General features: G+C 36.4%; 1 protein-coding gene across 1 annotated transcript; it reads right to left on the bottom strand.

Annotated features, from left to right (window-relative positions):
- Positions 1-10,894: 10,894 nt before the first annotated feature.
- Positions 10,895-13,338, bottom strand: LOC107771563 (F-box/kelch-repeat protein At3g23880). Its single transcript, XM_016590965.2, is given in 4 exon segments — positions 10,895-11,484; positions 11,486-12,153; positions 12,710-12,843; positions 12,971-13,338. Coding segments are annotated over 4 exon segments (1,371 nt in total). The 5' UTR covers positions 13,119-13,338; the 3' UTR covers positions 10,895-11,063.
- Positions 13,339-13,910: the final 572 nt, after the last annotated feature.

The raw sequence follows: 13,910 nt of genomic DNA, 5'->3' as shown, positions 1-13,910 counted from the left end.
AAGAAATGGAGTCAAAGTTCATATTCATTGTCATATTTTATTGTTTTAATTAAGTATTTGGCAGAAGTAGACAATTTCAAGTGTTGTTTTCGGATTCGGCTAGTATTTTTTCTTTAGTACTGCAATGGTGTTTCCTTCATGATAAATGGGTAAACAATTTAAGACGGAGATTCCACAGGACGATTTCATCAATCTTGGTTTCTATAATATCTTCACATCAGGCGCGATTAATAAATCATCGTGACTATGGGTACGGTTCCCGTGGCATGTCACGACACGTAAACCCCAATTTGAGTGTGCGTTTCATGTAACTCGATCTTAACTTAAAATAATAATAAAATAAACATGTTATAAATCGCGGTTGCGTTTCATGTGGCACGATTCGCAATGTGTACAAAACCAAGCGAGTGCGCCACATCGCGATTTGTTCAAATAAATTCCATAAATATTAAAAGCGATTAAAAAGTTAAAAGTGCACACTAGGTTTTAAACATGTATTAAATCAGATAATTACGCCAAGTATTAATTGTTAAGCGACCGTGCTAAAATCACGGAATTCGGGAGTGTCTCACACCTTCTTGCGGGTTAACAGAATTCCTTACTCGGTCTTTTGTGTTCGTGGACCGTAAAAAATAGAGTCAATTTCCTCGATTTGGGATTTAAAATAAACCGGTGATTTGGGACACCATAAAATATTCCAAGTAGCGACTCTGATTAATTAAATAATCTCATTTCGATTAATGTCACTTAAATTGAAAAAACTCTCTATCCCCTCGGGAAAAAGGAGGTGTGACAATGGAGATAATCAAAGCTAAGTGGAGTTCCCTCCTTGTGGTGAACCAAGTTAATGGGGCGTTCGAGGCCACACAGGAACGAATGCAAAGATACATGGAAAGTTGCTGGTAACATTACATCGGTTCAATGAGTGGACTCTACAACACGTACCTCGAGATCAAAACAGTGAGGCCGATGCCCTTGCTAACTTGGGGTCGTCGGTCGAGGACGATGAGTTTAACTCGGAGGCAGTCGTGCAAAGCGTGAGGTTGGTAGTGGAAGAAGGCCACGCCGAGATAAACTCAACAAAGCCTAACTTGGGACTCGAGAAACAACTATATAGGATATCTGAAGACCGAAAAACTTCCCTCGGATCCAAAAGAATCGAGGGCCCTACGTATGAAGGCAACCCGATTTAGCTTGTCCGAAGACGAAACCCTGCTCAGAAGAACATTTGATGGCCCGCTCGCGATATGTATAGGACCGGAAGATACCGAGTACGTTTTAAGGGAAATTCACGAAGGTACCTGCGGAAATCATTCATGCGCCGAATCATTGGTTCGAAAAATAATATAAAGTCAAAAACATTCAGAGCCAGCTACTACATGGAAAATGATGCAAAGGAGTTCGTACGAAAATGTGATACATGTCAAAAACATGCTCCGATGATCCATCAACCCGGGGAGCTACTGCATTCGGTCTTGTCACCCTGGTCGTTCATGAAATGGGGAATGGACACTGTTGACCCCCTTTCATGGGCACCCGGTAAGTCTCAATTTATATTGTTTATGACTGACTATTTTTCTAAATAGGTGGAAGCCAGATATATGAGAAGGTCAGGGAGAAGGAAGTCATCGATTTCATTTGGGACCACATCATATGCCGGTTCGGAATTCCGGCCGAGATCGTGTGCGACAATGGGAAACAGTTTATCGGCAGCAAAGTAAGCAAGTTTCTCGAAGACCATAAGATCAAAAAAAATCCTATCAGCACCCTACCACCCTAGTGGGAATGGACAAACAGAGTCCACTAACAAAAGCATACTCTAAAACCTCAAAAGAGAGGTTGACCAATGCCAAGGGATAATGGAAAGAAATCTTACCCGATGTCCTGTGGGCATACCGTACGACCTCGAAGTCCAGTATCGGGGCCAACCCATGCTCGCTGGTTTACGACACCGAAGCTTTAATGCCGATCAAAGTCGGAGAACTGAGTCTCAGGTTTCGATAAATAATTAAAGAATCAAACAATGAAGCCATGAATACGAGCCTGGATCTGATAGAAGAAAGGCGCGAGGCCGCCCTTGTTCGGTTGGCCGCCAAACAACAGCGGATCGAGAGGTATTACAATCGAAGAGCCAACCTTCGATAGTTCAATAACGAGGATTTAGTGTTAAGGAAGGTCACGCTAAACATACGGAACCCAAACGAAGGGAAGTTGGGGCCGAACTGGGAAGGTCCTTAACAAATTATCGAGATCACCGGAAATGGATCATACAATATCGGAACAATGAACGGTGAGCAGCTACCGAACAATTGGAACATAACTCACTTAAAGTGATATTACTACTATGGTACGATCCCATTCATTCCTTTTACTTATTTTCACTTTGAACTAACATTTGCAGGCAATCGTCAAAGAACGACACAATTTTTAGTCCTGAAATCACGCGTTGCATTCTTTTTTCCTTGAACCGGTTTTGTCCCAAATGAGTTTTCCGGTAAGGTTTTTAACGAGGCAACAATATATCGTGCTAACTTACAAGTAAAGGCCGGCTACAAACCAATGTCAAAGATCACGACAACAGTATTCGAGGCTTCTCAATGGTCGGCCTCGAACACTGGGGCATCTCCCTCAGATAATGACTTTAGCAAGGAAAGAAACTTTGTAATCGAATGGTCTCAGCTCGATCGATAGGATTTACTGTAAGGTCCAAAAGATCAAATGAACTGTGCCCACATAGACTGCTCGAGCCCTGACACAAAGCTCGTACACATGTGTAACCATATATATTACACACAGAAATAAAAGAAGTTTCTACCTTGCGGATATATATCTTGTCCCTTAAAAATTTCGTTTTCTTTCTTTTCTTTTAAGGAATTTCATACATTCGATTCCCTAAAGATATCGGGCCCAAGAGCCGCCTTTATCCAGGTTCAAAGGATCGCTCTCACTCGGGGACTGCCATCCAAATATAAACTCGGACGACCCTGGCTATCAGAGCCTGGGGGCACAAGACCTATTAGGCAGTGCCCGAACCTTAAAGGCTACGACCATCCACATTCGGGAACTGTTATCTTGGGCAAGCCCGGATAACTCGGGATAACAAGCCCACTGGTCATTGTCCGAACTAAAAAGGCTAAGGCCATACTAAAATGGCTCGGAGACGTCCGAGACCCGTAACAAAAAATAAAGCCTTCAAAATTTCTAAATCGGTTCAAAAGGCTAACCTCGGCAAAAATTATCATCTAAAACGTTCTAAGTATTTTGGGGAAAATTTCCGGTCATACCGATCCCCCACAAATCATATACAAAATAATATCGAAAGAAAGGCTTTTTCGAACCTCCGGGCAAGACCTAAATATTACATGCTAAGGCATTTCGATATCTTCACAATCATAAAGAAAAAGTGAAAATAAGCAAGCTTAGAAACTGTCGGTGGGAAAAAGAGCCTTATATATATTAAATATATCTTTACAGAGGCCAAACGGCCTCACAAAAAAGTACAAAGGTGCAAAAACAAAGACAAATTTACAGAGGCTAAACGGCCTCTACTAAAAAAAGGGTACAAAAACAAGAAAAAAACTCCAAGGCATTTAAACGACTTGGTTTCCGCCAGAGCCCGCCTTTTTTTTTGATTTTGCACCGGGTGTCCGAGTCTCTTTGAGCCCCGACTATTCCCGGGGGTGCACAGGCCCTCGGCAAGGAGTTTCCCGCAAGTGCACCACGGTTAATTCAGGTTTTACCCAGTCAGATGGCCCTCAGAAATTGTTTGCACCCAGTGAGTTTCGAACTTGAGACCTTGAAAGGGAGCAAACCCCAAGGCTCAAGTCAATTGCCACTAGGCCAACCCCTGCAAAAACAAGAAAAAAACTCCAACCGCCAGAGCCCGCCTTATCGCTAGGATTGTCGGAATCTTCTCCGTCCTCGGATCCACCTTATCCCTCTGAATCTTCTTTATCCTCGGGATACACCAACTTCTTGACCTTAACCTCAAAACCCTTAGCGGTCGCGATCTCGGCCGATATATCAAAACCCATAGCGTGAACCTCCTCGAGGGCCTCCCTTCGGGACTGCCACTTCATGTATTTGACCATGTTCCTTAAGTGGTCCTGGGCTACCTCGGCGTCGGCCTTATACTGGGCCACCATCTCGTCGGCATCAGTTTTGATCATATCAACCATCGACTTGGCCGCTTTGAGCTCCTTGGCCGCTTTGAGCTCTTTGGCAATGGTTCTCGATCGAAGACAACCGAGCTTAGATGAGAAATGAGCTCCTCTATTTTTTGGTCCTATACCTCGGCCTTTTCCTTTGTCGCCCGAAGCTGGACCTCTACCGAGGTTAATTGCGCCCGGGAAGTCTCCTTTAACGAGGTCACGCGGTCCATCCTACCTCTCTACTATTCGGCCTTTACCTTTACTGCATACATCTCGGCTCGGAGTTGGTCGATCCGATCAATCTTCTGTTGGACCTACGGGTTCCGACCATTAGTTACCGTGTCAAGCTCATCGTTATTAACTTCAAATATATTTACCTGTTCAACAAGTTCGGTGTGTTCCTTTCGAGCCACATCCAACTCAGCTCGATGGCTCTTAGCCTCTCCTTCAATTTGCTCGCTGAGGAGTTTGTAGGTGTCTCTCTTCTCAGTGAGCCCTTTACTTCGACTTCAAGTTGGTTCAGCTCGTCCCGATATCGAAGGAAAGTTGCATGATGAAGCATCGAGGCTTACAAATACAAAAAAAAATATTAGGATTATCTATGGATTAGTCTGAGTACAAAAGGAGAAATTAAAATCATCGAGAGATATCTGAATTTACCCGGTTCAGCGCCTCTTGTGCTTCGTTGAACAGGCAAGGCATGGCTACCTCGTTTATCTTGGCATGGTCTTCCTTGATCACCAGGCACCGAAGGTAACTGGCCACCCCTACAGGGGCGGAGAGGACCCGGGCATCCTCCGGGACAGAGATGATAATGGATCGATTTCGGTCAGGATCCACACTCGAAGCTGGGAATCGGTTGATCAGTTTTGGGGTCGAGGAAGACCCGCTTGCTCCCGAAGATGGGCTCTTCTTCGGTACTTCTAAGTCACCCAATCCAGTGACATCCTTCGTGGTGGTGGAATCCACGCCATCAAAAAAGGCCGCAGAAGGGGTCCTCTGCTCTACGGGCCCCCTCGTCGGGATGCTTTTTCACTGTTTGGGCCTCGTTATACATGGACTCAGTAAACGAGAGTGATTCGGTGATGTCTATCACACCGAGTGCTTCTTTCGGGGCACTGCCCGCGTCCCGAGAAGCCTCGGCCCCAACCTCCTCATCGACCTCCTTAGCTTGAGGCAGGTCGGTCTCGAGGTTCTCTGGTTGGGAGGCCCCATGCCCTTCAAGCTGCAACGACGCACAGGCCATCGGGACGAAGGCTTCTTTTTCTCCTCTTCCTCCTCCTCCTCCTCCTCCTCCTCTTCCTTCGCCTTCGCCTTCGCCTACTCCTACTCCTACTCCTACTCCTACTCCTACTCCTCCTCCTTCTTCTTCTTCGTCTTCTTATTTCTATTTTTACGCAATAAATATATGGACTTTTAATTCCAATATACTCACTTATCTGGTATGAATAGAAATTGCTAGTTGTGCTACTCTATTCTATATGTGGGATGCTCAGCTCCTAGTGACGGATGTAATTTATTCGCTATAGGTTCAATTGAATTCATTTTTCAACATAAAGCATGAAGAATATATATAAATTTTAGTAAATATTATCCTGAATCCATAGTTTCAAAAGTATAACAAATTGTATCGTGCCAAACTAAGACACACATATTAAAGCAAAGTAATAATATCAGTAGAGAATGATATTTGCAAAAAAATTCATCACCAATGTGAAACCTTTGTTTTATTGATAATTCTCTAGGGGTATACAAACCGAATCGGAAAACCGCACCAAATCGATTAAAAAACTCGATAAGATTTGGTTTGATTTGATTTGGTCTTGAGTAAAAAAAATCCGAACCAAACCGACATATAGTTTTTATATATACTTTTAAGACTTTATATAGAATTTTCTTAAAAATTGTCTGAAAATATTTAAGATTTTCTTATGGAATGTAATATTTACTAGAATATGAAGTGCTCCATTTTTATCAACTTTAAATAATATGTTGTATGATCACTCTCTCATCAAGTGTTATTGAAATGCTCAATCTCTTTGTTTTTCCATATTCATATATAAAGATTTCTTAGATTCTTATATCTTTTTCGAATTTGAAGTGGTGTTTCGATAATTGAAAATTAAATAACATATTATTATTTAGATATCATATTAATTTTCATGTTTAATTATTAAATTCGGTTAACTTTGAAAGCGTACATCAACGAAAGTTTATTGTCAGACAACTAAAAAAAATAACTATCATGTGTTATTAAGAAAATTCTCCCATAAAAATATTTTAATAGATCATATGTTTGTCAATTTTTTTATTTTTTATTAAACATATATTTACTTATAACAAATTTAACAAAGTAAAATTGACACATTATTCATGTAACAAAAAAAACCCAAAAAATACGACAAAACTGAACCAATCCAAACCGATATAGTTGATTTGGTTTTATTTTAATAAAATCGAACCAACCCAGTCCATATACACCCTTAATTTATAGTAATGTCATTTCTACTAAGTTTGGAATTTTGGTTGACCTTTTATTTTTCGACGGCAATTTTGGTTGATCAATAATATGATTGATTTCTAGAATACTGTACGATGACTAGCTACTTTTGAATAAATTTGGTGATACAGTTGTTTCCCATGCGCAAAGGAATACGGTAAAAAACTTGATAGTCTCTTGATGTTAACTCCCTCTATTCGATTTTATGTCAAATTAATACTTCATTAGTTCATTAAAAATTATATATTTGAATATTTAACTTTTTTTTTTCACCATTAATAACATGGTTTTGTAGTCACATAAGTATGGCTATAAATATTTGAGTATTATAAATTTTTGAGTCTTTCTTTTCTTTTCCATTTTAAAATTAGATTCCGTAATTAATCAGATTACACCATATGTATGTAAATTAAAACAGAGGGAGCAGGTAATAGAACACTTTTCTCTCTCTCTCTCTTTGTTTCTTCATTGTATTTTTGAATTTTGCTTGAGTTCTTTTTCCTTCTTTTTCTTTTTTCCTTTTGTAGGATGGCCTGGGAATTAAAAGGTGGACACATATAGACATATAGTAATTTTCACGCAATCAAATTGGGTCCATCTCTCACATTCAAAATGATATGATATATACATTTTCCTATGGTTAGATGGGTACTCGTGATTCAAGAAGAAGTAAGGAATCTTTACACAAATAGTCGGTCATATTAATTATTTACTTTTTCTATCATATACATAGATTATAAATTAATTATACACATACAATACATAAATTATGCATATATTATACCTCAACCGCTATTTTTAGTTTAAGTTATTGGGTGGACGGCTATTTGGATTAATTCTTCCAAAAAAAATACAAATAGAAATACCTTTTCAAAAAATTGAAAAGTAATCGGAATATGGATTAGTGAGAGCCAACTAGCTAAATATTAATAAGCACGTGTTAAAATCAACGTGTCATCTAAAAAATTTTAAAAAAAAGAAAGCTCCGGGACATCAATGATTTTAGAAGATGTTCAAATCAAATGGACGTTTTTTTTTCTTACTAAATAATAATAATAATTATTGTGTGGTCGTCCTTGATTGTAGAATTAAGCACTACTAGTCTTAAGTGAAAATAACTTGTTAATGCAATCTTAGGCTGACTTTATATCTATTGGCTATACATCATTTTCAAGTCCGTTAACTTCGGAAAAATAATAATAATTGTGTAATACTTTTTCAAAGATGTCTGCAAAGTAAAAATTAAGTAGGACCAAATTTGGGGCAGTTGATTGTCCTTTATTCCAACAACATTATTGTTGTCATGTTTCTTGGATACAGCTTCTAAAAGAATATATAGAAAATTGGGAAAATGAAGAGGTAATCGATCTATAAGTTGGCAAAGAAATAGAAAGAGGAAAATAAAAGCACAAAAGTTTGCTTGTTATCATTTGTTTTTTTTTCCTGCTGTTTGAATGAAGTAGGAGAAAAAAAAAAGTAAATGGGGAAACTTAGTCAGAAATTCTAACAAAGCCATTCAAAAAATGTATAAACTAGCTAAAAGTTTTCCTTATATGGATTTTACCATTTCAATATGTAATTTATTTTTACTCTACTTAGAAATATAACTTTCGGAGGAAAATTCGCTTCATTATAATAGCTTCGTCGCTATTAGGTATATAAAGAAAAATAGACCTATATTCCATTTATTAGACAATGGATATTTAGGACATCAATGCACGAAACATCCTTAGGATGATAATTATGGTTCTTATGGGGTAGACATGGATTTTTCTTTCTTTTATTTTTTTGAATTTTTACTCAATTCTTACAATTAAGAATCGTCCCACCATCATTGCCTAATATACTTTGGGGTCGTTTGGTAAAGTGTATAAGAATACGTTGTATTGGTAATGCTGATATTAATTATACTTGCATTAGTTAGTCTAGCATATTTTTTTATCTATTGTTTGGTTTGATGTATTAAAGTATTGCACAATTTCTGAAAGTATTGTTTGTTTACAAAAATACCCTCATAACCAGTCCATCACTTTATCTTTTTAAAAGAAACATATGTCGATAAATGTTTTTATATGAAAAAAGTTTTTAAAAAATTATTTGTTTTGTCTACTTATATATTGTAGTATATAACTAAATATTTATTTATAAAAAAGAAAATATGCTAAGTATTTATTTATGTACTAGGGATATAATTTTATTTTCCACTTTCTTGGATTATTTCAAACTTGCATCAATATAATAGCATATTTTAATCAAGCATAAATTTTAAAGGACAATTTTGTCTTTAAGTAAGCTAATGCATACATTAAAAGTTTAAAACCATTGCATTGTTAATACCATGATTTCTTATGCATTAGTTATGCATATGATAATACCAAATAGGGTGTATAACTAATGCTTGCATAACTAATGCATAAGTTCAAAGAGTGGACCAAGCAAGATATTATTAATACACAAAGTTAATGCATGCATTATTTTATCTAATGCATCATACCAAACGAGTCCAATGAGTTTAAGTTATAAAGACCGGCAATTTAAAGAATTTCTTATAACTGGTTATTTTTACATGTTATATAGCAGTTAATTTACCTCATTTTCAAGCTTACAAGTAAATGAACAACGGAACAAGACACATACAAATCAAATGCCTAAAAGATATTTTCCCAAAGTTTCTTGAGCTTTGAATGTTCATGTTGAAAGACGAATGAAATGAACTAGGAATAAATCTTCTACTTTTTCATGTTATTTTTGGAGTATAATCATGTTAAATTCAGTTAAATATTTTTTTTTAAAAAGAAACAAAAATGGGTTTCTTGGTCTGCATACTGATTGGACTATATGAATTTATCTTTGGGCTGATTTCGCAAAAGAACTCGGTAATACTAGTCCAACCCATTCTCAACATTTAGCATAGTGAACTTGGACATTATAAGGTAGAGACATCATGTAGCCACTTTAAAGAGCTGCTATTTAAAAATTAGCCAATGTATTCTAAATTTCAGTTTTTCGGTTCAATTTAATCGAGAATTTTTAATTTGAATTTTCAGAATAAAATAAGTACTGACTAATCTCTAAATAGCAGTTGTAAGAATGATCGTTTGTGCACTTCCCCCACTATAAGCTAATGTGGGCTGGCCTAGGTTATTCCCCATCCACTTAAGTAGGCAGATTGCACAAAAGGCAAACAAGGGTTAATTGTTTTTCCTGTGTTAAAAAAATGGCTAAATTTAATAACATTTAAACTGATGACTAAATACTAATAAGTGGTTAAAAAGTAGCTATCCCACCTAATATTATCTAGGAAAAATGACACTATATAGCTGTTGTAAAAATAATATACGAAAAAATATATAAAATTTATATATTTTTTGTACATATATACATTATGTATGTTATATACAAAAATTATACAAATTTTATATACTTTTTCGGCTATCAAATATATATAGTTTCTGGTGCATGCTAAAAGTGAAAATACTCCTATTATTTATGCTTACTAATAAAAGTAAGCATAAAATTAAAGAAAAGAGAGCCGAGAGGGTTTGTAGTCTGTACTCTCTGTAGAAAGCTTTTGTTGAAATTTTTTTTGTAAAACTTAACTTTTAAATTAAAAAATTTGTTTCACAAATAACTTTTAATTAAAAACTACTTTTAAGATTAGTTAGTTGTCTTTATATAAATTTTAGGGTTTAAGAGTTATTTTATCTATAAAAAATTAGATTGAAAAAGAGTCAAATCAACCATACATGCGGTGATCTCCGTTTAATTTTGGCAAACAAAATGGGCAGATAACTTTGAAATCGTGAACAACATATCACCGTGAATACCCTGGACTGCCTCGCTCAACCATGTTAAGGATGTTCAAAATATAATATATAACCATATAAAATAATATTTAACATATATACACAGTATAATATAATTTTTCGCCCTTGGCATAGTGTGGCTACTCCACTGATCAGAGACCTCAACAAAAAAAGATGATTTCCAAAATTTCAGGAAGAGCTTTCTGTCAAAAATAGATTTCAACCTTAACATGATTTCTATCATATTCAAACACTATCAAACTGATTTTTAACGTCCATGAACCTCAAAGAACAAAAAAGTTTCTCTTAACCTCTATAATTAAATTACGCTGATAGATTTATAAAACAAAAACAACTAACAACAACCCAGTAGCAATTAGTATTACGAGCAATTAGTATATATAACTAGAGAAGCAACAATAGGTAAAAGAGAGGGAGGGTTCAACTACTTCTTTCATAGTATAGAAATAAGTCATGTCGCCTCTCTGAGAGCATGAAATAAGCAAAGCCAACAACATTGGCAAATACATTTTGAAGCCAAAAACTAGCAAGCTAATAAACTTAAAAGAATAAGAGGTTGTGGCTTCAATCAAACATAAGCAAATACTAAGTAAGTAATTTTGGAGAGATCAAACTTTCTGTATAAATGAATCCTTGTTGGAGGGTAAGATATGCAGGCAACAATCCAAATGGTCCTTTGGATGTCTTAAACCCGAGATATCCACCATCTTCGTAGTAGAATAGCACTTCACCATCCGCAAACCTATACATCGGTATGGCTAAACAAAGAAGCGTCCCTCGCATAGTAAATAATTCAGTCCAAGATTCATTGACACCATAATCTTTCATTACCCAAAACTTAAAAGTGCCCGCCTCTGCATTTCTGTAAGTACAATAAGCACAAAGCATTCCATCTAATACTGAAACGCCATGTATAACCGCGTTGGAAATATTACAAATTCCCTCCGGCAACGGTATCTCTCCGTACACCTCATTTGATATGTTAAATGAAACCATAAAATACTCATAAAATATCCATACTTATCCAATGAAATGCGCCATGAATAAATGCCAAAGAGTCCTTACCAGAAACACTATTGCGAAAGCCACGAGGATGGTTATCAATTTTTCTCCAAGAACCACTCTTTAGTGCAAGGATTTTACTGGGTGGGTTGGAACCATAACCCATGTTGTCATCAATCTTAAAAATCTTATAGTCATCAATAGTTGAGTCATATCCCATTCCGTAAGTGCTACCGGATACTGGTGGAAATTCGGGATTAGGAAGTACTGCTGATTCATTTGTGGACGGGTTCCACAATAAATGGTCACCATGAGACCAAAGAAGAGACAAGCCATCGCAACAGCATAACATTATGTAACCGCACGGTTTATCATTTGAAGGGCAACCAAGCTTTTGTACACCCTCAACCAGTTGAGCTGATGATAAAGAAGAACAATAATACGAAATCGTACCAACCCGCTTATCATAAGCGGTAGGGAACATTCGCCCAATAAGAAGTTTTTGAAATTTTTTGTTATTCTTGGCATGATTCCAATGCTTCGTCTTAAAGTGAGGTTCAGAGATTAACGACTTCCAAAATTTTGAAGCACATTTGAATCGAAGAAGAGACCGCACAGGTAACCTGCTGAGGATATCCACAATTATTTCCTCTGGGAAGTGAATTTTCATCGCCTAGCTAGGAAAGATAAGTGCTTTAATAGTTCATTACAATTATTTATAACTAATTTAAAGGAAAATAAAACATTGTAAGTGCTCATCAAAGGTCTCTGAAGTTTGACATAATAGAAGATCCAAGAAAAATGGGGACATTGCCTACAGTACAAAAAAGCACAAACAAACTAAAAAGAGATCATTTAAATATGTTTCAACAGCCAAAACAAAGTGAAAAACCATATCTTGGGCATCAAAGTCACGGTATGAATGAACATTGGAGCCTTCTTGAAAGAGAAGTCAGAGAATCCATAAGAAAGCAAGAACCAGCAGCAAACTAGATTCTATTCATACCACATGCTTATTAAATGAAAATCCTCATTTACCTTTTACAACTTGTTTGGATGGTTGTTTCTTAATGTACCGTATTGTATTGCTTTAATGAAATATAATGTTAGGATAAATTGTATCGTCTTCGGTTGTTTCATAATGTCACATGCCAGTAATTTGAAAAATAAACTTACAATATCACAACTAAATCAAGAAATAACTTGAGAATCCTGAAATTAAAACTCACCCGATCAACATCCTTATGATTTATACTCTTTGACGGCTTCACCTCAACTATCTTCTCTTCAATAATATTCTTTGACGGCTTCAAAACTATCTTCTCTTCAATTATACTCTTTGACGGCTTCACAAGTCTCTTTTCTGCAATTAAAAATTTGAGCTTTAGCCACATATAGACATATCTGGTGGAATAGTCAAGCTGCGCACAAACTGAACCAAATACCACCATTATAAATAGAGGGAAAAAACAGAGAAAGAAACAAAAAACCTTTGAGAATTTGATTGAGAAGTAGTAATGTCTTCTTCTTTTTTAATGAAGCAAGCAAAGTTCCAATAAAAGAGCAGCCTTTAGATGCAAGAATACAGAAGGCCATAATTTGAAGTGCTGATTTGAAAATCTTAGCCTTTTGTCCCATCTTTAGCTTTTTCCCCTCTGTTTGCTTTGATTAGGGTTACAAGATGAAGAAGAAATCTAGGGAAGAAACACAATTTCACATGCGACGGGTTTCAGATTTACTGCTTTTGGGCTATCCGGAAGACTTGTGGTTTGGTTGGAATTTTTATTGTACAATTTCACTATACTAATGTTTGGCTAGGAGTTTAATTCTCTTTATTTCTACTTGGAATAGAATATATGGATATTTTTCTTTTCTATTATACAGAAGAGGAAAGGTTTTGACGTGTGTGCTTCAAGTCATTAAAATTAGGCCCGAGGGTATGTTTGTCATTTCACCTATCAGCTAATATACTTATTCTACGTGGCTTTCATGCCCATAGCCAGCACATATTTTTACTCCACCGCATGGAGGAATTCTAACCTGGTCGTTTGGTCCTTTTCAATTGCCCTTCCAATTTCTGATTTAGTTACTCCTTCAAATTTGCTTTTTCCTGGTTCTATCCTCTAGGATTGTTCTTCAATTTCCTCCTCTCTTTAGCTTCTTTATATCTCTTTCGTTGTAAACTACAGTTAATTTTAGTGATCTTGTCTACAAGGGCGGCTCTAGAGGGGTGCCCATAACTTTTATCTGACGGGGTTTTAGTGTTAAGGGTGTCAATTGCTTTAAATTAACTATTTTAAAGGTTGAATGATACACTTGATTGAATATTGAGTTATTTATCCAAATGAACATGAATTGATTCCCACTTAATATATTTTCTTTTCTCTTTTCTTTAATGGTGCATTCCAGGGGCGGCTCAACGGATCTCGT

Source organism: Nicotiana tabacum, chromosome 24 (assembly GCF_000715075.1).
Source record: "Nicotiana tabacum cultivar K326 chromosome 24, ASM71507v2, whole genome shotgun sequence".
NCBI lineage: Eukaryota > Viridiplantae > Streptophyta > Magnoliopsida > Solanales > Solanaceae > Nicotiana > Nicotiana tabacum.
Note: the sequence above shows the minus strand (reverse complement) of the source record. Positions and strands in the feature narration are given on the sequence as shown.